This window comes from Hyla sarda, chromosome 4 (genome assembly GCF_029499605.1).
Source record: "Hyla sarda isolate aHylSar1 chromosome 4, aHylSar1.hap1, whole genome shotgun sequence".
Taxonomy (NCBI): domain Eukaryota; kingdom Metazoa; phylum Chordata; class Amphibia; order Anura; family Hylidae; genus Hyla; species Hyla sarda.
Window position 1 is genome coordinate 272,831,957 of NC_079192.1, and position 24,247 is coordinate 272,856,203.

At 43.4% G+C, this 24,247-nt stretch overlaps 1 protein-coding gene across 2 annotated transcripts in view; it reads left to right on the forward strand.

Annotated features, from left to right (window-relative positions):
• Nucleotides 1-239: 239 nt before the first annotated feature.
• Nucleotides 240-24,247, forward strand: part of TBC1D30 (TBC1 domain family member 30) — a 76,429-nt gene continuing 52,421 nt past the window's right edge. The window contains exons 1-3 of one of the 2 annotated variants that reach the window (XM_056574256.1): nucleotides 240-392; nucleotides 1,253-2,258; nucleotides 22,111-22,275. In XM_056574256.1, coding sequence (XP_056430231.1) covers nucleotides 1,763-2,258; nucleotides 22,111-22,275 — 661 coding nt within the window. In that variant the 5' untranslated portion in view covers nucleotides 240-392; nucleotides 1,253-1,762. The remainder of the gene's footprint in view (nucleotides 393-1,252; nucleotides 2,259-22,110; nucleotides 22,276-24,247) is intronic. The other variant, XM_056574257.1, reaches the window with a different exon arrangement.

Sequence of the window (24,247 nt, forward strand, 5' to 3'; positions counted from 1 at the left end):
GTACACATCATGTGATCCTCATGTCACAGACAATACAGATGTCATAGAACCTGTACACATCATGTGATCCTCATGTCACAGATACTACAGATATGGTAGAACCTGTACACATCATGTGATCCTCATGTCACAGATACTACAGATGTGATAGAACAAACCATGTGATCCCCACAGCAGTGTTTGCACATCCTGGCATATGATACAGGGTAGTGCACTTGACATCAGGTCCTGTGTGTTCTTCCCAAATCCCGGCTCCTAGCCGCTCCCGCCCTTCCTTTACTCTCCAGCACTTGGCTCCTCCCCTGCACGGCCCGGCTCCGGTTACCTGACCCGGCGGCGGAGGAGAGCTGGGGGCGGCAGCAGGACACTACAGAGCGGACTATCGGCGACAGGTGTGTATGGGGTCCTGTGTGTACTGCGCCACTGCCATGCGTGTGCTGGGACAGGACAGGATGTGCAGCGCTGCTGTAGGAAACTGAGGAAATGCCAGAAGTCTGTACGAGTGATAGACTTACTACTGGCTATGAGAGACCTGGTGTAATAGCTCCTCCACCCTAATATGACAGCGGGGGAAATACAGGGCCACTGGGGGAAGGGTGGCACAGGATAATGTGAACACACACCCCTCCCCACTGGCACCTCATATTTAGTGGTAAGCGTTGTAGCTCAGGCAGTGTTTCCTAACCAGGGTGCCTCCAGCTGTTGCAAAACTACAACTCCCAGCATGCCCGGACAGCCGAAGGCTGTCCGGGCATGCTGGGAGTTGTAGTTTTGCAACAGCTGGAGGCACCCTGGTTGGGAAACACTGATCTAAGGGTTATGTATGCTCTTTATCCAGGCTAGTATTTTACTTGTAAAATGTTGTGCCAGCTGTTACATCTAACATAATCTGGATTTGTGCCTCATATCAGTTTTTATAACTTAAAAAAAAACTTTGTAACATTCTGTATAGTTTGTCATAAGAAGCAGTTTTATGCATATTTACTGTATATATAGATTTATTGCATTATAATGTGCAAGTTCTGGATGCAGCTGACATTTCATCTCAGACTGCATTGTCCTGTGATGGGAAGCTGTCCTCCCCTTTGGATCTCACGTATTCCTTTACCTTGTACAATATGTATATATATGTAATAAACCTGAATAATATGGCAGATGCAGCACAAGCCTGTTCCATTTCTGTTGAATTTCTTTTGTTTATATAATTATTGATTATTTACTTATTTTACATAAATATTTTGTCTGCACACAGGGTTGCAGTGATGAATTGTATCGGGATGAATTTTGTAAAGAAACGCAGAATAACCGCTGAAGATCAGTGTGTGCCCCTCATACCGTGAGGACATTTGGGTTAATTGGTTCTGTGTGCCCGTCTCCTTACCCTGCTACTCCACCCATCCTGCTAGGTGGACTATGAAAGTTGACGTGCATGCCTGCAAGCTGCGGCAGGTGGACTGACTGGAGACGTCACTTTTCTTCTTCACCTGTTGTACAAGTCACTGAGAAAAGTTACCAGTCAGGTTTCAACCACCGTGACTCAAAAAGTAGGGGAGAGTAAATAAAGGTGGCAGCTCAGTGCAGAAGACCTGATATCATGGAAATAGCTTTACTCCCTCCCTGCCAGTAAATAGTACATTCCCGGATCTTGGTCAATATGTGAAAATTAGATCTGCTAGTTGAGAAAAAATACAGAATTCGGACTGGCATGGTGATATTCTCTTTCCAGAATAGTTTCTGGATTACATGAGCATGAACTGAAGCCATGTCTTTGCAGGTAACTCAGGAGGAAAATGGAGATGAGATGGAGATTTATGACGAATTGTGTATAGATGACGAGAGTGATGTATTTGTCAACAACTCTTATCCCGACTCTGGGTTTACACAAAACTTAAATTCGTGGCCTAATACTTACCCGGTTGTCTGGCCACTTCCATCTTCTGAAGAGTATGAGACGCAGATGCAACCTAGTGAAAACTCAAGTAGAAGAGAGAGCACTGATGGTGCCAACTTTAACAATCCGAAGGAAGTCCGCAGCCGCACGTCGTCCCTGGTAAACGGTTTACTTACAGAACTTTATGACACTTATCGTAATGGGCCTGGGTCTGCTCTTGGCCTATATCATGACAGTGTGGACAGCTCGACAGAAGCATCAGGATCAGATGCTTTTCTAAGTAGGAGTAACCCTGAGTCCGGGTTCCTTTTAGAGTTGTCGGAGAAGCAGAGCCGCAGGCATCAAATACAGTTTCTGAGAAAGAAAGGTAAGATAATTATTTTGTGTGTCACATTACTCCTCCTATGCATGTAAGTCTTGTTAACATATACAGTGGTTCCTCAACATACGATGGTAATCCGTTCCAAACGGACAATCGTTTGTTGAAACCATCGTATGTTGAGGGATCCGGGCAATGTAAAGTATAGGACAGTGGTCTACAACCTGCGGACCTACAGATGTTGCAAAACTACAACACCCAGCATGCCCGGACAGCCGTTGGCTGTCCGGGCATGCGGGGAGTTGTAATTTTGCAACATCTGGAGGTCTACAGGTTGAAGACCACTGGTATAGGAAGTTGTACTCACCTGTCCCCGCCACTCCGGACCGTCACCGCTGCCCTGGATGTCTCTTTCCATCGCGGTTGCCATGTCCCCAATGCTCCAGCAAGGCCTCTGCTTCCCCGGCATCTTCGCTCTCCGTCGCCGCCATCACGTCGCTACGCACGCCGCTCCTATTGGATGACGGGACGGCGTGTGCAGCAACGTGATGACGACGATGGAGAGCGCTGACGATGGAGGGGATCCCGAAGAGGACGTGCCGGAGCCCCAAGGACAGGTAAGTGATCGTCAGCGTAAACGGATATTCGGTGACAGCTGAAGCAGTCTGCGCTGCCGGATAGCCGTTTTATGCGATGGCCCCGAAATACAAAAGCATCGTATGTTGATGCTGCCTTCAACATGCGATGGCCTCTGAGAGGCCATCGCATGTTGAAATTATAGTATGTCGGTGGGGGGGGGGGGTCACTGTATATGGCTTGTTATCCATAACTATAATCGCGGGTTCTTGCTCCCCAATAAACTGTGCTTAGACATTGAAGTAGCCTCAAAGGCCATGGCAGAGTAAAACTGATAACAATTTACCATATACCTTGCCCTCATTAAGCACTCGTCCAGTTATAGCCTATGGTTTATAGGACAAGCGGTACAAGGAAGACCATGCTCTTTATGAAAAAGGGTGAGATGTACTGCTGCTTCCTCCTGAGCTTCTGCCTGTTAAGCAACAAATTCCTATGTATTCAAAAGTATCTGTCAGTCATTAAGGACAAGGCGGGGGTGAGTCAGGTGTATTGCTTGTAAAGAGTCAATACACAGACTGCTAAATATTTGAAACGTGTAAATAATGAACATTTACATATAATGGGAAGGTATGATACTTTTTATTGCACCCTATATTTCAGTTACCCAGAAATTCCAGGATTACTGTTGTGAATTAAAAAATTGTTCTATTTATTCCAGTTTCAGATGATCATAATACGGCTGCCTTTGTTTTCTTTGTATTACCGTCACAAGTCCTGGCCTGACTGGAGGTCTAGGACCTAAACTGAAAGCCTTTATAGTGTGTGCAGATGGTGTGTATGGCAACGTTTTTACCTAATATTTTCAGGCTTTCATGACCCCAGAAAATGATTTTGATCAAAGCCACTGATGGTCGGATAGGCGTGGTGCAAGGTAAGCGATGCCCCACCACCGCCATGACCACCCTCTGTATGTCAGCGCTGGGACCGCTGTGTGATTGACACACAGGTCCCATCACATGCGCCCTTCAGCTAATCTAACGTGTGCACCGCTGCGTGTCATTCAGCTAGCACTGCGCAGGCGCACTGAGGAGGAAGACGGTGGCAGGAGCGAGCGCTTTCTGGATGACACGCAGCAGCACGCACGTTAGATTAGCTGAATGGCGCATGCGATGGGACTTGTGTGTCAATTGCACATCGGTCCCACCGCTGACATACAGGGGGTGGTCGTGGCGGCGGCGGGGCATTGCGTACTTCACGCCACGCCTATCCGACCGTCAGTGGCTTTGATCAAAAGCTTTTTTTGGCATCATGAAAACCTGCAAATATTAGGTAAAAACATTGCTATACACACCACCTGCACACAGTACAAAGGCTGTGTGTAGGTTATAGCACCCAGAGTTCGTGACAGTTGCGCTTGAAGGCATCATAGATTCCTATAATTCTCTCAGGCCAGATGAATAGACCCACAGCAGGGCTGTAATACAGATGCACAAATGAGGCTGAATTGCACTCATCTGAGACTGGCCATTGTCATACTTTCAGCTATGTGGTGGATCCAGTTGTATCCAATTTATAGAATTTTCTTTTAGCTACTTTACATAATACTGCACTTACCTGATACCCTATCACATCTGCTATTGTCACCATGTCACTTGTGTAATGTTATAATACTAGCAAAAAGGTACTCTGGTCTATACTGCACCATACCTATATGATTGAATATCAATTGAAGTCTATTTGTGACTGCTGTTCCAGGACAAACAGGGCTCACATTAGATGTGTACAGCTGGTACCCTGCCGGTAGCTCCCAAGCTAAGAACTGGTCCCTTCAGTGGGGTAACCAGACTCTTCACCTCTGAGCCCCATTGCACCCCTTGCGACCAGGCCTGCAGGTGAAGGGGAGGCTGCCTGGGAATCCAGGACACCTTTTCCGAGTAGCCACAACTTTTAACATTGAGTGTGCCTTTAAGATGCACACAGTGTTGAACATGTACTGTGGCGGCTGATGTGACAGAAATGAGCCAGAGGTTCCGTCCTGTCACTCCAGCCGGAGCTACCTGTGTGGCAGAAGCTCCCAATGATGCTGCTCGTGCAGGTAGCTGAGAGAAAAGAGAAGCTAAGGAGGGGTAAGTGGTGTGTTTTTATTCTATTCTATGGGGGCAATGTAAGGGAGCCTTATAATGGATGGATGCAATGTAAGGGGGCCTTATAATGGATGGGGGCAAAGTAAGGGGCCTTATAATGGATGGGGGCAAAGTAAGGGGCCTTATAATGGATTGGGGCAAAGTAAGGGGCCTTATAATGGATTGGGGCAAAGTAAGGGGGCCTTATAATGGATGGATGCAATGTAAGGGGGCCTTATAATGGATGGATGCAATGTAAGGGGGCCTTATAATGGATGGGGGCAATGTAAGGGGGCCTTATAATGGATGGGGGCAAAGTAAGGGGGCCTTATAATGGATGGGGGCAAAGTAAGGGGGCCTTATAATGGATGGGGGCAAAGTAAGGGGGCCTTATAATGGATGGGGGCAAAGTAAGGGGGCCTTATAATGGATGGGGGCAAAGTAAGGGGGCCTTATAATGGATGGGGGCAAAGTAAGGGGGCCTTATAATGGATGGGGGCAAAGTAAGGGGGCCTTATAATGGATGGGGGCAAAGTAAGGGGGCCTTATAATGGATGGGGGCAAAGTAAGGGGGCCTTATAATGGATGGGGGCAAAGTAAGGGGGCCTTATAATGGATGGGGGCAAAGTAAGGGGGCCTTATAATGGATGGGGGCAAAGTAAGGGGGCCTTATAATGGATGGGGGCAAAGTAAGGGGGCCTTATAATGGATGGGAGCAATGTAAGGGGGCCTAATTAATATGGGGGCTATGTAAGGGGGACTAATTAATATGGGGGGTATGTAAAAGAACCTAACTATAGCGGCAATATGAGAAGGCCTAAATTACTATAGGGGCAATGTAAGAGGGCGTATTTGACTCTGCTGATGTGCTGCCGGCAGTCAAAGAGCAGTGGCAGAGTGAGCGCCCTGTAGCTCTGTGTGTCCGGATTTCCCTCTGGCAGTCATGATCTGACACGCAGCAGGTATGTTGCTCTACAGTCAAATACGCTGCAGATGCACTGTGTATGACACTACTCTTAGAGGGGATAATTGACTTTTGTATAGTGGATTTATTCAATAACAATATAGCAGTATTCATCAGTGGTAATGGTGGTGGTCATGGTGTGGTGTAAATATTTGTCCCTTTTATAGTGGTGTTATTGGTGATACTGGTCTGTGTATGATGGTATTACTTAGTTTTACAGTATGATGGTATTATTTACTGCAGAAGTAATATGTTGTCCTGAAGTGGAGGTATTATTTTATGTTTCCAAGCCCGATACTAAAATCCAGCATGTGCCACTGGGAGAGGGGTGGGGGGCCCCAGACCTTGAGCTGTGTAAGGGGCTCCAAAAATTCTGATGGCAGCCCTGAGGACACTGTATGTTAAAACCATTGTATCTTGAGACTAGAACTCTATGGAAAACTGATAATCTGTTCCAAAGTCTCCAAAATGTCATCCAAAAATAAGGAAAACATTTAGATTAAAGAAAAATGACAAGATAACCAATAAGTCCTTACATATAAGTCTGCTAGAAGCAATAAATCACTTTATACATAGAGGGCAGTGCTTCTTCAGTGTTCTGTACAGTACATAGTGTACCTGAGATACAACATGAAACTGCCCTCACCTGGTGTCTATAGGAGCAGCTAATCTTGGCATAGGTAGAGAGTAGTGCAGTACCGCATTATACTGTGGGGAGGTGCTACTAGACAGCAAATCAGTGCATGCACTACAGTAATGCATGTTTTGCAAGTAAAATGTCCACTTTAATTGGTCGGGCAGACCACCACGAATAGACACTTATCCCTTTCCCTGTGTATAGTAAGTTTTTAGACTCTGAATAACCACTTTACAGGGAAATGGGTAAACCCAATAAAAATGATGTAGTGCAGGTAAACCCATATTGGGATAACGCCTTATAGTTTACATCGTACAATTGGCGTCCAGCTTCTCCCTTTTGGCTTTGTTTTATAGTGGTCAACCAAAACAATAGCAAAGCTGCACATTTATTTGTGCATTTGTTTTCTTTCCAATATGTATTTTTATTATTTTTACTTGAAAATTAAAACAGATGGCAATACAAGAGAATAATGAAACCATGAAATAATGAAAGTTTTAGGAAGGAACAAATAGATACCTTGGAGTAGCAACAGATGTTATTTGTACAATTTTATTAAAAGGTGTAGATTTTAAAGTATATTAAAACATTGTGAAGGTCTAACAGAAGCTAAATGTAATCTCTCCCCTTTAGTTTATGAGAAATCGAGAACTTTTTCATGTAGCATAGAACGTCTGCAGTGACTAGTTACGATACTGCTGCAGCTTTGTTGCCCAATAGAATGATGTGGAGTCATCCCACGGTATATGTAGGGAAGTCTATTGGTTTGTTCAGAGGTGTGTCTTAGTGACACTGAGCAGTCTCTTTATGGTGTAGTCATAGGAGCTAGCTGTATATACTGCCGCAGCACTTTGCTCTCACTAACCGTGATACTAGAAGAAGGGCACAAACTGTAAACTAGATGCAAATAGGACGATTTTATTTAGCAGGCTTATTACACAAGTGATTTATGCCTGAAGAGAAATGATATGGCCATGTAACTGTGTGACCTTTATAACTTTGTGGGACATTTCATTCCAAAACCATGAGCATTAATATGTGACTCTACAAGATTGTAAAGTGTGAGTCTCTCTCCTCAATGCAGGAGGTAGCCTCCATAGACTTTATATGAACATAATATCCTGCAGTGAGGAGAGAGACAGGGAGCGAAGTGCTCAGCTTAGCGATTCTCCCTGCTCGTTCTAGCGATCGGTGGGGGTCTTAGCACCCAGACCAATCAAAACTTTTGACATGTCCTTTTTTTATTTTTTTTATTTTTTATGACAGACGCTTTAATGGCCCAGGCAGTCACTCAAAAGCATATTTTTATTTTTAATTTTTCTATAATTACTTTAGGATAATTTAGAAAATAATCCTAAATACTTTCTTTTCACTTTTTTTAAAGGGGTACTCCACCCTAGACATCTTATCCCCTATCCAAAAGGATAGGGGATAAGATGTCTGATCACTGGTGTCCCGCTGCTGGTGACCCCCACAATCTCTCCTGCACCCCCCGAGTCATCACTGCACAGAGCTAAGTTTGACTCACGATACAGGGGCCAGAGTATCATGACGTCACGGCTCCACACCCTCGTGACCTCACGATCCGCTCCCTCAATGCAAATCTATGGAAGCCACGCCCCCTCTCAAAGACTTGCATTGAGGAACGGAGAATAACATCACAAGGGGGCGGAACTGTTACATGACCCTATTTCAACACTCTCACCACTTAGATAATGTACTTCCATATCGTTTGTATTTTAGTAAATTGTATTATGATGTTTTTCCACGGACAGACAGGTTATTAGGTTCTGCCTAGTATGCTGTAGAACAGGGCACCCCTTGGGACCATTGTTAGGTATTTGGTTGCCAGGGCAATATACACCCCATATTTGCATTGTTAGGCTTAGTTTCCACTTGGTTTTTTTTTCTGGCAGTTTTTGGAATCCTGCCACTGCAGTTTTTCAGCCAAAGTCAGAAGTGGATCCATAAGGGAGGAGAAGTGTAAGTTCTTCCTTTATATTTCCCATTCCTTTTGAATACACTTTCTGGCTTTGGCTCAAAAACTGCAGTGGCAGATATCCCAAAAACTGCCAGAACAAAAACCAAGTGGAAACTTAGCTTGAGAATGCTGATGGGCTTACCTTGGGAGTCGCCTTCCTTTTGTAAATCCACATATATGCTGCGGTCAGCTTTGGCCACAGCATTTGAGGGTTTAAATGACAATGATTGGACACTGCTTTCTTGCCATTGCAGCCGCTGTACATGTTACCCAGCATGACACAGCACCTGAGCCTGTGCCATAATAGTGTGGTGTTATGCAACTACCCACCCCACATGACATCCCTTAGCCCCAGTATGTTATTTTAGGTGCACCTAGCCCCACACCTTTTATTTTGATCAGTTTTGGCACTCATTTTGGTCAATATTTTTTAACCAGAGGTGGGTGCAAAACACAGACAAAGGTACAAAACTTTCCTTTTATAGTTTTTTTTTCTGTGTCTGTTCCAAAATGAGGACTTAGAATAAATGATCTTTTTTGCACAAGTCTATTCCAGATCCTATTACAAGGAAATTTCTTTTAACCCATTAAGGACCAGGACAATTTTCATTTTTTTTCAATTTAGTTTTTTCCTTCTCCCTTATTCGCCATAGCTCTTTCATTTTTTCATCTACACACCCATATGGGGGCTTGTTTATTGCGTGCGTGACCAATTGTTCTTTGTTATGACTTCCTTCATTCTTCCATAACATATGGTCTGAAATTGAGGTGAAATTGAAAAACAGTGCAATTTTGGTAATTTGAAGGGGTTTCTTTTTTAGGCTGTTCACCGTGCGGCAAACTAACACATTATCTTGATCCATTAGGTCCGTGCAATTACAACAATACTAAACACGACATTTGTATTGTTTGCGATCCACTGCACTATACTACCAGGGACTGTTTAAAGGTCACTTTAGATGCCGCTGTAGGCTTTGACAGCCGGGATCTACAGGGTTAATGGCCGTCTGCGGTCACCACATCAGCAGTACCCCACAGCTACAGAAATCAGCAGGGGGTCACTGGGTAAGGAGTGAGCTTAAGTCAAGGGTCCACTTTATATACCTTTAGTGGCACCATGACGGACTTGATCCATCGTGGGTCACAAAGGGGTTGAAGCGTACCGGTCACCATGGAAAATAAGAAAAACAAACCTGAAGATGTTACTCACACTTTAATCTATCTAAATGTATTTTAATAACTAAATCTAAATGTATCCGTGTTGACTCTACTTCTGGCCAAATAATAGCCCCGTTGTGCTGTTCAGGTCTCCTGCACTCCTCTCTCTAGCAGAGGTGTGTCCCCAATCTAGCTGTCTCAGCTTTCATTTCCTGACTCTGTGTCTTTCAGTGCCTGCTGCTGGGACACAGATGACATGTTGTGAGTACATAGATGAGCCAGGAACCTAATATTACATTACCTTGTATGGGCATATTTAGTATGGGGACATTTAATGGCTAAGGTAAAACCCACATTATTTCAAAGACCTATATTAGAGAGAGTGTTAGAATTACTATACATGCAACATATCAATATTTTGTTGGAGACAGTTTCCTTTTTAAATGGCATATGGCATCTTAAATGAAAATTGTTGAAGTATTTTTTATCAGTCTGGGGAATATATATCTAATAATGCTTAGATATGGATATATACCATAGTGACAAGACTGTTGTATTCATTCTTTATCTTAGTAGTTAGCAGTAAATAGATGAAAGGTTACTTACAATGCATTTCTAGTAGTGTTGCTGAAATGCTAGTAACCGACCTTCAATATAGAACAGTATTAAAAAAATCCTATACTGCATGTAACCTTCAGAAACTAGGATATTCTTTCAGTTTCTACTGATAAAATCTACTTTAATGTTAAAATATTTTTTTTCCGGGCACGATGTTCCTGTAACCATGACATCAGAACAATTGAGGAAGGCCACCATATGTTACAAGAAGCCCTGATTTGTCTGATAAGTGGTTGTGTACATAGAGAAATTATGATTAATGAATGAGCCTTCTATATACCACATTTGTATTAGGCTGGGTTCACATCACGTTTTTGCCATACTGTTTTCCATTATTTGTGAAATATATTTAATTCCATGGTTAATCCAAAATCTAGCATCTTCCATCATCATGAATTCTGCCAAATTATGATTATACCATAGAGGTGTGAACTCTGTACACCCCTTAATCCCTATAACTTTTTTAAGTAAAGCCCAACCCTTCAATATCATCCTCCCATATGAGAAGGAAGAGTCTATTTGTTTTGCCTCTAAACTCTCCATTATTCCAAAATCACCCCATGGATTAATCAGCTTACAGAGTTGTAAGAACGACCTATTGTCCTTATCCAAAATAAGTTTTAACTATACGAGCCAGGTAGTAGAGTTTGAAGTTTGGGGCCACACAGCCCCCCTTTCCAGATTTTGCACACAAAACCTCATATTTCAGTCTCGGCCTTTGCCTCCCCCAAATGAAGAGATTTAACTTTCTATGGTACTGATCAAACCAAAATTCTAGAATCCAAATTGGGGCCGAATTTAACAAAAAAGGGAAGCTGGGGCAGAATTATCATTTTTATCAAGGCTATCCTATCCGCCATAGAAAGGGGGAGTTTCCCCCATACCTGCATCTTTTTCTCGATTTTCTTTACTAAGGGTTTCAGATTAACTTCCATAAATCTTTGCGGATCAGTTGTAATCTTAACTCCCAAGTATTCCAAACTCTGTTCCTCATTCACTATTCTAAGTAGTACATCCCCTTCCTTCAAACCAAACCTGATAGGCATAACATATGATTTCAGCCAGTTGATCTCTAAACCTGCATATTTTCCAAAATATCAGAAAGTTTCTTTTATTTCTGGAAGGGCAACTATCATGTCCTGAATGAAGAGAAGGAGGTCATCCGCGTATAAAGAGAGTCTATGTTCTTCATTATATATCCTAAATCCCTCAACCGTAGGTAGAGATCGGATCAAGTTAGCCAAAGGCTCTATATGCAGTGCGAAAAGGAGGGGTGACAGGGGACAACCCTGACGGGTCCCTCTACCTAGTACAAAACCTCTAGATAAACATTTACCCCATATGATTCTAGCGGACGGATGTAAATATAAAAGTTTAATCCAGGCTATAAATTTTTCTCCAACCCCTACTGCTCTCAACACTTCCCACAGGAAGCTCCACTCCACCCTGTCAAACGCCTTAGTGGCATCTAAAGACAGGATGGTAACATTTGAATGTTACCAAATGTCCTTTGAATATTAGTGAATAAGCTTCTCTGCGGAATAAATCCAGTCTGGTCTTTGTTAACCAGATTTCCAATAACGCGACTGAATCTCCTCGCCAGGATCTTAGCAAAAATCTTCTCATTGGAGTTCAGTAAGGATATTGGTCTATATGACTCAACAAATAGCAGGTCCTTATTCTTCTTTGGGATTAATAAAATGTGAGCTTTTAACATAGTTGTGGGGAGTGCCCCCCCGTTGCAGGATTCATTAATTATATCTAATATTATAGGTACATTAACACTTTTTCTATAAAGGGTAACCCATCCGGTCCGGGGGCTGATTTAACTGGGGAACAAAGTATAACTTCTCTCACCTCACTCAAGTTTATGGGAGAGTCTAATCTCAAGCTCTTTTGTGGCGTTATTCTAAGTAAATTCACCTGTTCGAGAAAACGCTTGCAGTCAGACTCTCCCATTCGAACTTCCGAGCCATATAATTTATTGAAAAACTGCTCGAACACCTCCACTACCTTCTCGGGCTCGTTCACCAGTTCGCCATTGTTATCATATATAGATCCACTAATCTGGCTCAAGCCCTGAGATTTAAGTAAGCGGGCTAACATGGCATTCGGCTTCCCTCCCTCACAAAAGTACCTTTTGGCCCGAAAAGAATACCTTGTTCTGTGCTTTCTCCCTTTGCCACATAGCTAGGTCCCCTTGGGCCCCTTTTAATTTGTTCAAATTAGTCGTGTTTTTTTAGTGTAAGGAATTCATTTTCTGCTTCCTTAACTAAATGTATTAACTACTCCTCTCTTTTCCTAAAAAACTTTTTCTTCTTGTTAATTTAAAAAACAAGCAGACCTCTAAAAAAAAGCTTTAAACGCATCCCAGACTACTCCAATATCAGCCGAGTTCCTGTTTATTTGCCAAAAGGCCTTAATTTCTTCCTCCAAGAATTCATCCTTCCCAAGGACTGTAAGCCAGTGGGAGTTAATTCTTAGGGGCAATCTAGGTCCCCCCCCCCTTTCCCAGTCTCCAAATACAACACCATTGGGGTATGATCTGAAATAGAACAGGGATAACATAGGATCTTTTTGACTCTTCCTCTTACCTCTCTATTACCTATAAATAAATCAATACGGGAGGCTGCATAGTAAGAAGTGCTAAAACATGTATATTTAGTATAGTCTCTGTACAGAGCCCTCCATAGGTCCAACCAACCTACTTCCTCCAAAAATTTACTAAGCATAGTCCTATTCGATGTAGTAGCTCTCCTACCCACCCTTTCTCTTTCAGGATCAACAACTGCATTTAAATCCCCTGCAACTACAAGGGGAACACCAGACCTGGGCTGGAGAAATCGCAAAAGCTCGAGAAAAACCTCCAATGAGAATGGCGTGGGAATATACAAAAAAAGCCAAAATCAGTTCTACCTGATCAAAGACCCCATGTAAAAAAATTTAACGCCCCATAGCATCTATTTCTTTTGCAAATATCTCACAATTAATAGATCTGTGTACATATACTGATACCCCAGCAGAATAATTTGAGAACACCGCATGGAATTCCTTACCCACCCAGCGTCTAGAGGCTTTACAATTTGTTTCATGCGTCAGGTGAGTTTCAAGGAGGGCAACAACTGCCGGGAGTGAGCGGGATATTTGATAAAAAATAACGCATCTCTTTACCCTGTCCGACATTCCCCTCACGTTCCAGGAAAAAATCCTAATCATCTAACAGGGAGAAAAAAAAAAAAGGCCCAAAATGCATCGGCGGCAAAAACCTCCATCCCTAATCCCCTCCCCAACCGCCCTGCTCTCACCTCCCCCCAACCCCCCCTAACTGACCTTACTATGGTGTAATGCATAAGGTCTCTATATCTAACGCCCATTCCTACCTCTCCCCCCACAATCCACTCCCCCGATGGAACACATCATTTAATTTAAAAGGGTTATCGTTACAACCCCTGAGACTCCAACCATTCATTAGCTTGCCTAGGATCCGAAAAAAATAACACTTTCGCCTTAAAGTTTACTCTCAATTTTGCAGGAAAGAGAATAGAGAAACCTATTTTTGCCTGATGTAACCTCTTCCTGACCTCTCTAAAAGAAGCCCTTGCCACTTGGGTCTCCCTGAAGAAGTCAGGATAGAGGGATATGCGAGAATTATTATGCATCAACCCTGGCAGATCTCTCACTCGCCTTAACAAAGAGTCCCTATCTTCAGAAAACAAAAATGTCATTAACATTGTTCTGGGTGGTGAGCCCGGAAGGGGCCGTTTCCCAGGGACTCGATGGGCCCGTTCTAGTTTAAACAAATTAGTAAACTTAATGTCACTAAAAGTTCTCCTGATCCATGCTTCACAGTATTCCACAGGAGAATCCCCCTCCTCCCCCTCTGGTAGGCCGATTAGTCTTATATTTTAGCGTCTAGCTCTATCTTCCATATCAATTAATTTCTTTTTCAGTAGACAGTTCTCCTCACAAAGTTTATCCGTTGTGGATTTAACCAGGTCAATTATGGTTTTAGTTTCGGGAACATCTTTTTCTATTGCCATCACCCTCTCTCTGATTTTATTGAGATCATCCCGGATAAAGGACACTTCGGTGGATACTGTCCCCAGCTGAGTAGCTAAGTCTTTAAGGCCCAGATTACACTGCTGTAGCTCCGCAAGAATGTTCTGTAACATCTGTTCATTAGGTTGCTTCTCCCTCTCTCCCTCATCCCGAGCCAACACCTCATATCTTGAGCCCGTCCTATTAGCTGAAGGAGAGGGACCTTTATTTTTGCTGGTAGCAGATGGAGAGGACCACAATTTATCCAACTTTCCTGTGCCTGCTTTTTCTTTATCCCTGAGGGGGCTGTTACTCGGGTGTCTTTTCAGTGCCATATCTCCAATAGCCACTCCACGCTAGAATGAAACCAGATATTACAAGAAAAGAGCATAATCAGAGGAGGGGGGCAAAAGTCAGCTCTAAGTATACCTCCATAGTTCCCTTCAGACCTTCCACTTTCCAGCTATCCGGGGAGTTAGAGCATTAAGATAATGTAAAAAACTCACATATCCTGAAGTAAGTTCAGAACAGTCCACGGTCCTCTGAAACTTATACTGGTGCAGCCTGAAAAAAGCCTGGAAACAAAGTGGAGGAGTATTTAAGCTTCTTGAAAACAGTATAAAAAAGAGGGGGAGGGGGGTTTATACATATTGCCTTCATGAAAGAGGAGGTACAATATCCCCCCTCCATTTCTCCAAACTGGGGGCTCTCTCCTCTCACTAGAGGGGGCCCCCTAAGAGCCACGCCTCCACCAGTAGACAGATTCAATATAAGACTTCTCCCAAACATTAGCACCGGGGGAGGATTCAGGGGTAACTCCGGCCCCCCCCCCTGCAAAAAAGGGGGGGGGGGGGGAGAAAAGGGGGAGTCTGAGTTGCCACCCCGGGGCCCCCCCAGTACTTGCTGAAAGTTATCCAAAATTGCCATACCCCATCCTCACACCCACGGTGGCAGCTCCCCTTTGTTACACATGTCCAGAGCGGGGACCGTCCGGCCGGCAGACTTATACCAATTCAGCAGAAAAAGAGGGGGGGGGGGGGGAGAGCGGGAGCACATATGGTGGCACATAGTACAGTCATAAAAGTCCTACCTCGCTCCAGAAGCTCTCCCCGCCAGCGCCCGGTCCAACCCGGCAGTCCCCTCGGGTGCATACACGCCGGACGCCAAGTACGATCACGTGAGACGCGCTCTCCATGTGACCGACGCACGTCCCAGCGTCCTCCCAAGATGTCGCCACCAGATCTCGCGAGAGCACAGGCAGGTGTCTGAGCTCACCATCCCCAGCAACGCTTGGCACTCCAGTCACCCCCAGGAAGCCCAGGGAGTCCGAGGCAGATGCAACAGACGGCCGGGGAGGTTCATTCCAGGAGTCGAGCGGTCCCCCAGTCCAGGAGTCTCAGGAGATCATCAGGCCGCCGGAGGGAGAGGTGAGGAGGAGAGTGCGGAGAAACGGCTAGCACGTCATGGCATCAGGGCGTTCCCTGGCGGTGCCATACTGTTTTCAATCCGTTTTTCTAAAGAAAACCATATGGCAAAAAAACAGATGGAACAGTATGGGAAAAAGTAGGCTGGGTTCACATCACGTTTTTCAACTACGGTTCCCGCATACGTTTTCTATCAAAAACCGTACGGGAAAAAGTAAACCGTATGCGTTTTTAAACAGTATACTGTTTTTAAAAGTGCATACAGTTCCGTCGGTTTTTATAAAAAAAAAAAAGAAAATGTGCAAAGAAAAAACGCATATGGTTTTGCCGTATGGAACCGTATACATGTGCGTTTCCCATTGACGTCCATGTTAAAAAAAAACGTATGCGGTTGCAATACGGTTTTTAAACTGGAGTCAAAACCGTGGTTGAACACTGTTTGGAGTACTGTTAAAAATTGTATTGCAAGCAAACCGTACGCAACCGTATGCATCAGGGTACATACGGTTTGCAATGCTTTGCCTATGTAGACCATTTTCAATGCTTTTCCATACGTTTTCACTAATGAAAACTTATGCGGGAACCGTAGTTGAAAAAGTGATGTGAACCCAGCCTTAGAGGCCGTGTCACTGGTACTTCCCTGCTCTATTTTCTCTGTTTGACAATATTGTATGTGTTAAAGGGGTTATTCACTTATTAAAATATGGTGTCCCGGCACCACATTTCATACTGTACCTTGGTTATTAGTCCCCAAAGTCAGAGTCCCTAGGACTGTGGGGGTCCGCTTCCCTAGTTAGCCCCTAGTCACCCCTTAGTAAGTTAATATTTATAAAAATTATCATTGTAAATATGTATATTGCATTACTCCCTTGTTTGGCGTCGCAGGACCTTAGGTCATGTGACCCGTTACTCAGAACTCTATGGTATGTTGAAGGACCTTTGGTGGTTCTTGTGTCACGTGTTCACCCACAATGCCGTGTAACGGTGAGTGACAGTTGTTATGACCAATCCAAAACGGCTAATATAAGGGAGCTGCGGCCATTATTCTCTCTCTTGGGTTGCTGTCACTGAACGAGGTAGGACCTCCGCAACTTTCAAGTACGTTTACTAGGCCAAAGCCTTGTGGCCTCGGCCTATACCAAAGCTGTTGTACTTCTACAATTCCCCGCTACTCTCCGCAAGATCTCTGGACCTAAATACACCCCTAAATCCAGCGGATTTATGCTACGGAATCTTTTAGAAGCTAAACTGAGCTTATCTGATCCCAACCAACTGTCAATCGCTGCTCAACTATAAATAGACTCTGTTATCTTGACTGTTATTGATATTGCCTGCTACAGAAAATCTTCAGTAAAAGTTCTTGCAAGTTTTCAGTTAAACAGTGGTTGTGGACAATCAATTTATTACGCATTCACCTATCGCTCTTGGGAAGGGTGGCGATAGGCCCAGCACCATTACAGTATTTAACCCTCACTCTGGCGTCACGAGTGACAAGGGTTAACAGCGCCCTTTATCATCCAGAACAGCAACACCCCAAGTACCCTACACCCCCCCCAAGATTACCACAAAAAGCTTATAGGTGTCTGATCCTCGTGGGTCCCAGTGGTCTAACCCCCCACGATCTCCAGAAGGGGGTGCGGCTCTCCCTGCTGAGCGTTCCAGCCTCCTACCTTCTCACAGAGAGCCCCCTGTGGAGTGATCCTGTCCGTCCCGTCCATGCACATGTATGTTATACATCTTTAATAAAGAAAACTCTTTTATGCTGCCTGAACCATTGGCAGAATGAAAGAGAGACAGAGCACAGTGACACAACAATAATATAACGATGCTGGATGTGGATGCTCTAACCTGTGTGGCGATGACTCGGACCGTATCAAGGAGCAGAGTCTAAGGTGCTGCTGGTGTTCACCAGAGCCCACCACACGGCAGGATGGGCTTGCTGCGGCAGGTGACACCCAGGTCGCTACCCCCGACATGGCTCTACCACACAGGTAGTTGAGCAAGACGAGGTACAAGAGAATGAGGCAGAACCGTAGTCAAACTTAGCAGGAGGTCAAGTCAGGCAGCAAAGGTGCATAGTCAAATAATGTAGCAGGAAGGATACACAGGATACACAGGAAGAGGCAAACAGGCAAAAGGAACTCTTAATCTCAGGCTAGGGGCACTGAATATCCGGCAGGGAAGTGGGAGAGGAGCTGGCATAAATAACGTATTAGATGGACCAGACCCCAATTAGTGAAGGTGCCACGCGCGTGCCCTAGAAGGTGGGGGCGTGCGCGCAGGGAAGCAGAGAGCCGGACAGCAGGAGGTAAGCAACGGGCCGCGATTTGCATGTGGCCGTGTGCCGCGATACAAATCGCGATCCCAGAGGGAGACGGTGGGCACTCACGGTTGGGGTGGGGACTTAATCGCTCGCTGTAAGAAATATGAGTTGGTTGTCCCTGCAACTGCTCTTCTCTCTCCATGACTAGTCACCCTGTTCTTGGCTATTAAACCTATGATTTCTCTGAAATGACTGAGCGTTTCAAAGTAAATCATAGTTTGTTGTCTAACCGCATCCTCTCGCTGTTTCATGCAGCCCGTGTTTTAATAATTCAGATTCTCTTTAAAGTGCCTATATATGTTGTAGGCTGAACCCGCCAGCTGACAACATCTAATGTGTATTGGGGTGTCCTGACTAATCCGTGGCAGATGAAAAAGAGGGATCATACTGTTTGATTTCAAGATACCTGGTCCGTTTTATTTTCAGGATGCAAAATCTTGGCTTTCACCTCTCTCCTGATGAAATAGCTGTCAGCTAAAGGAGTTTAACTGGTAAAACATGTCGACAAGTTGTTTTCTCCAGTAAAACAGGTTAAAAAGCCTAATGCAACCCAAACAATTGTGCTGAAAACTGCAGCAATTTGCAGTAACATGCTTGCAGTTTTGTGTTTAGTTATTAACTTTCCATATTAGGGCCCCAGCTAACCTGTAATTGTGAGTGGTGTTGTTCTGATGGACTGATAAAAATTATTGTGGAAGAGAGATTGGCAGTCACACTGTTATCTTCCTACATTAGTGTATGCACAGGAAGTTAAGCTTTATCATGAAGTGCAAAGAGTTAAGAGTAAATCAAATTTATAGTTTCCTTTATTTAATTTTAAGCTTTTTTTTTTTTTTTGAGACAAGAAAAGACAGATCTGTAAGACTATGTTCACATGGCGGAATTTCTGAGAAGAATTCCACAGGAATACTCTGCTCAGTAATTCCGCTGCAGCAGAGCCCAATTTATTTCAATGGGGTTCTGCTGCACTGTGCACATGGCGGAAACATCTGCCGCACAAACCCAAAATGAAAGAAGCTATCTGATTGGTTGCTATGGGCAACTCAGCAAGTTTTCCTCTGGACAGGTTTTGATAAATCTCCCCCATTGTTCCAGAGGTCTTCTGGTTTGTTCAGATGCAAATTTGTAAATGTTCTCCTGGCAACCTTTCCAAACAAGCTATATTTGTTCAGTCTGTTTCTAATTATACTCTCATGAATTTGATCATTTAACATGCTGGGGTCTGTACAGTATGAGATGTAGCTCTTGTGTTTTTTGCAATTCCATTCACTCCTGGGAAGATTGTCAACTGTCTTGTCAATCACAGAATTATGTAGAATTATGAACATCAAATTGTTTGGAAATGGCCATCCCATCCCAGATGAATGCGGCAACAACAATAGCTTTTCTAAGATCATTGCTGATGTCCTTCCTACATGGCATGGTGTTAACACATGCCTGAATCCTCCACACCAACAAACTGCAAAAATCTGCTTTCATAGAGGTTGTCACACTTACTGATGATCAACTTAAGGGGTTTTCCAAATGATAACACTTATCCCCTGTCCACAGGATAGAGGATTCATGTCTGATACTGGTAGTCCAACTGCTGTGACACCAACAATCTAAATAATGGGGACCAGAGTCTCGCCTCTGCATGACTTGTTCTATTAATTGTCTATGTTGCTACTGTAAACTTCATAAACAATAAACAGAGCAGTGTTCGGCACGCAACATACGCAACATTCCATTTAAAGGATTCTGGTCTCCATTCTTGGATTGTGAGGGTCCCAGCTGTTGGACTCCCTGCGATCAGACACTGATAAGTATTAGAAGTTGAAATGCCTGTTTTTGCAAGGACATTTTTAATATCAGCACCTGGCTACTACTTACCATGTAAGCAGTAAGGGTATACTTTTTACACACTGTTGTTTTTTCATAAATGTCCTAATACATAAAACCTTAGGCTCAAAAGAGAATGGACATCATTTATCAAAACTGCCCACAGCAGTCAGTCACAGCTCTTTATTTTTTTTTTGTGATCAGAACATTTTAACACTTTAAAGAGGTACTCCGCCTCTAGACATCTTATCTCCTATCCAAATGATAGGGGAAAAGATGTCTGATCGCAGGGGTCAGGCCGCTGGTACCCCCTGTGATCTTCGTGCAAGCACCCGGCATCATGGACATTATGTTCAAAACGCTGGGTTTGGGCAGCCATGGTTTTGATGTCACGCCACGTCCCCTCCATTCATGTCTATTGGAGGGGGCGTGATGGCAGTCACGCCCCCTCCCATAGACATGGATGGAGGGGTTTGGCATGATGTCACAAGGGGGCTTGGTATGACGTCACAACCACGGCCACCTGAACCCAGAGTTCTGAACATAATGTTCAGAATGCTGAGTGCTTGCACAGAATCTGAGTGGGGTCTCAGCGGCCGGACCCCACCATCAAACATCTTATCTCCTTTAAGGAGATCAGTATTTTATTTTTGCACTTATATTTTTTTCCTCTTCGTCTTCTAATAGCCATAACACTTTTAATTTTCCACCTACAGACCAATATGTGGATTACATTTTTGCACCACCAATTGTTCTTTGTTATGACATCACCCAGTAAACCACAAAATACGATGAAACAAAAAAAAATTGTGTGGCCAAATAGAAAGAAAGTCATTTTGCTAATTTTGTGGGTTTCCATTTCCACACAGTGCACTTTTTCATAAAAATGACGAATTATCTTTATTCTGTTGGTGCATACGATTACAACAATACCCAATATATATAGATTTTGTTTTATTTTACGTCTAAATATATAATTTTTTATGAATTTTTTCTATTTTCGCGTTACGGCAGTGCTGACGTCATTCCACTTCCTGGGGACGGGGACGCCGCAGAGCCGTCGGCGTATCACCGGGTGTAGCGATGTCCCGCCCCAGTCGGTGATAGGCTGAGCCCACTGTCATGTAAGGAGCTCTGGCCGGCTTCTTACATGACAGTGGGCTCAGCCTATCACTGGCCGGGAGGGACATCGCCACGGCCGGTGATACGCCGACGGCTCTGCGGCGTCCCTGTCCCCAGGAAGTGGAATGACGTCAGCACTGCCGGACCGTGAGGACTGTGCCGGACCAACGGGGGCTCGTAGGAAGGTATGTATGAGTTTATTTTGTTTGTTTTTGAGGCCCGGGCACGGGCATATAGAAAAGTGTACCACTACAGTTGTCCTTTTAAAATTTGTCCATCAAAAACCTGATACAGGAACTGTATTGCAAAAACGTGGTGTGAATGCAACCTAATGTTTTTTTTTTTTTTTTCCTTATATGGGGCTGTATGTGGGCTGTTTTGAGCGGTTTTACCATTTTTGTTCTGATTAAACTTTTTGATTTCTTTAATTATTTTTTTTTTTTAACTAAATGGTAGAGAGTTTTGTTGTGATCAGCTCCCTGAGTTAGCTGACAGTGTTTTATCTCGCATTTAGATGCCTCAGTCAACTTTGATCGAGAGGGCTAATGCCAGACATCAGCCCGGTCAGTGATGTCCGGCATTAATCGTGAGTTCTGGCTGCTGATTAGCAGCTGGGACCCACCGGGTGTGAAGGGTGTTCAGCTGCTGAGTGCACTTCATACAGCGGAGGCAGGACTATAGGGCGCACATGTATACCAAATGTTCCCAAGGGTTTAAAAAAATAAAGGCTGCACTGTGCATGGGCAACAAAGATAGTTTTACTTTTTAGATAGCTTTGATAAATCTGCCTTGATTTCCTTTTTTCTTTTCTTCTCATGACTGTGTATTTAAGCCACTGGCCACTTAGGTACACACTGGCACACTCAGCCAATGACATAGCAGCAACTTAGTGCATTTGGGCATTTAGATGTCCTCAAGACAACTTGCTAAAGTTCAAACTGAGCATTAGAGCAGATGGGCTACAGCAGCAGAAAACCACACCAAGTGCCAATCCGGTCAGCTAAGAACAGGAAAACTGAAAGACAGGCATCTTAAAGGTTGCTTAATGCTTGTAAGCACAGTAAGTTTATATGTGGAATTTGTTTTTGATTTACTGCTCTTCATATTTTCAGATTGCAATGAATTAAAAGCTGTAAGAGAAGAACTTAGACATCGGATTGGAGTTCAGTCTGCCAAGCTACTTCGACAATTGAAGCAGAAGGATAGGCTTCAGCACAAAGTGCAGAAGAAATCTGACATTGTCACTGCATGCCTTCAGGCTGTCTCGCAGAAACGCCGTGAGTATTTATCGGGACGAAAAGATACTGGATATGATTTGATGTTAAAATATGTGTTTGTAAAGCCATATGCAGGAGACTGTATGGTAGAACATGGAGTCCCTCTGACTGTGTACCAATGTGTGTCACTCGATATGGCACTCTACCCAGGAGAAACCTATATTTAATGGAGAATGGTGAAAATGAATCAAATTGTCTTTTCTATTCTACTTTATGAAATAAGAGGGGAAGTAAGGCCTCATTCACTTCCAGGGTCACTTTATTATGGATTTGTACAACTTGGACAACTTAGTGGAGAGCCATTATATGGCTTATGTGCCAGAGGCCTAACTTTGAACACATTAAAAAGGTTTTCAGCCAAATATTTAATGTTGCCTCTCCACTTTTAAATGTAGGCTTTTTCATTAAAAACATATGGGCCCAGGTTTATCAATCTGTATGAGACATAAATGTGTCTGTGTTTTTTGTCTCCGATAACTACCAATCACAGCTCAGCTTACATGTTACCAGAATTTGAAAGCTGATCTGTAATTGGTTGCTATCTGACTGTGACAAAAATAAAATTTTTGTCACACATTCTAACACATTTTTGTGTCAGACAGATTGGTAAATGTGGGCCATGGTGTCTTAATACTGGATTTCTTTTTTATTAACACCCTCTCTTTGTTTTATTGACATGCAGCATGGCAATATATTGTTTTAAGGTACAGTACACCAGCATGGAATGCATGGTTTTTGCATCCTTCTTTTTCTTATACATAATTTATTTCTCTTACAAATTAATAAATATTCGTAGTGCCTTGGATTTATTATGTCTATACTTCAGTTGTGTATTCATATGTACTAATTTATAGGGAATGTGGGTGAAATTTATCAAAACCTGTTCAGAGGAAAAGCTCATAGCAACCAATCAGATTGCTTCTTTTATTTCTTAGAGGCGCTTTTAAAATAAAAGAAACAATCTGGTCAACATTTGCACAGGTTTTGATAAATCTCCCCCAATGTCTTTGGAAAATGACCCATTGTTTAAATCAAATGTTTGTTAAAGCGTACCTGTCATAGTGCAAGTTATATGTTACTCCTGATCATGTACATATATTATTATTTTTATGTGTTTAGGTTCTATATATGCCTATTAAATAGCATTTGTATGTTGTAGTACTACAAAATATAAAAAGTTTTTCATGACAGTGCCTCTATAACCATTTTTGTAAGAATTTTATGTGATGTTTTTCTGATTTTCTATCTAAATTAGAATAGTCCTGAAATCTTGCAGTTGAGACTTCCTTTTTTGTACAGCTTACTTCCCTGCAGTGCCCTAAATATCACAGATAGAATTACAGTGAAAGGTGACACAGTATATAGACAGCATGGGTACACATAATAGCTGATGCACACAGATCAGCCTTCTTGTAGAATGACATCTGAATAGGTCACAGAGCATGCCCAGACACCTTTTACATTCATGTGAATGGGACAGCTTCAGTTTGCTGATGCATATGTATGAGACCTGACCTAAGGTAAAAGACCAATGAGTAACCAACCTCATTGATTTTACAGGTCAAAGGAGCCTGATCTCTCCTCCAAGATACCTACAATAATTGCATACCTACAATAATACCACCTGACTTGCGTAGTCATTCTGAAGGTTGGGATTATTGTGGTAATAATTAATTCAGGAGTGATTACATGGGGGATCGGTTGCTGGGAAAGGTATAAAGGGGTTAAATGGGGAGATGGCTGAACAGAATTAGAGATGGCAGGCAAAACTTAATGTTTCATTTAAACCTTGTGGGGCCTGGGTTTGGAGATGGTAAATCCAGCAGTTCTCTTTCTGGAGGATTAATTTGTCCCAATCTCCTCCTCTTCCTGGAGGTCTCACCAGTTCAATCCCAACAAATTTGAGATTTTTGGAATCTCCACCATGTGTGGTGTTAGTGTGCCGTGCCACTGGTTTGTCTGCTTGGTTTGC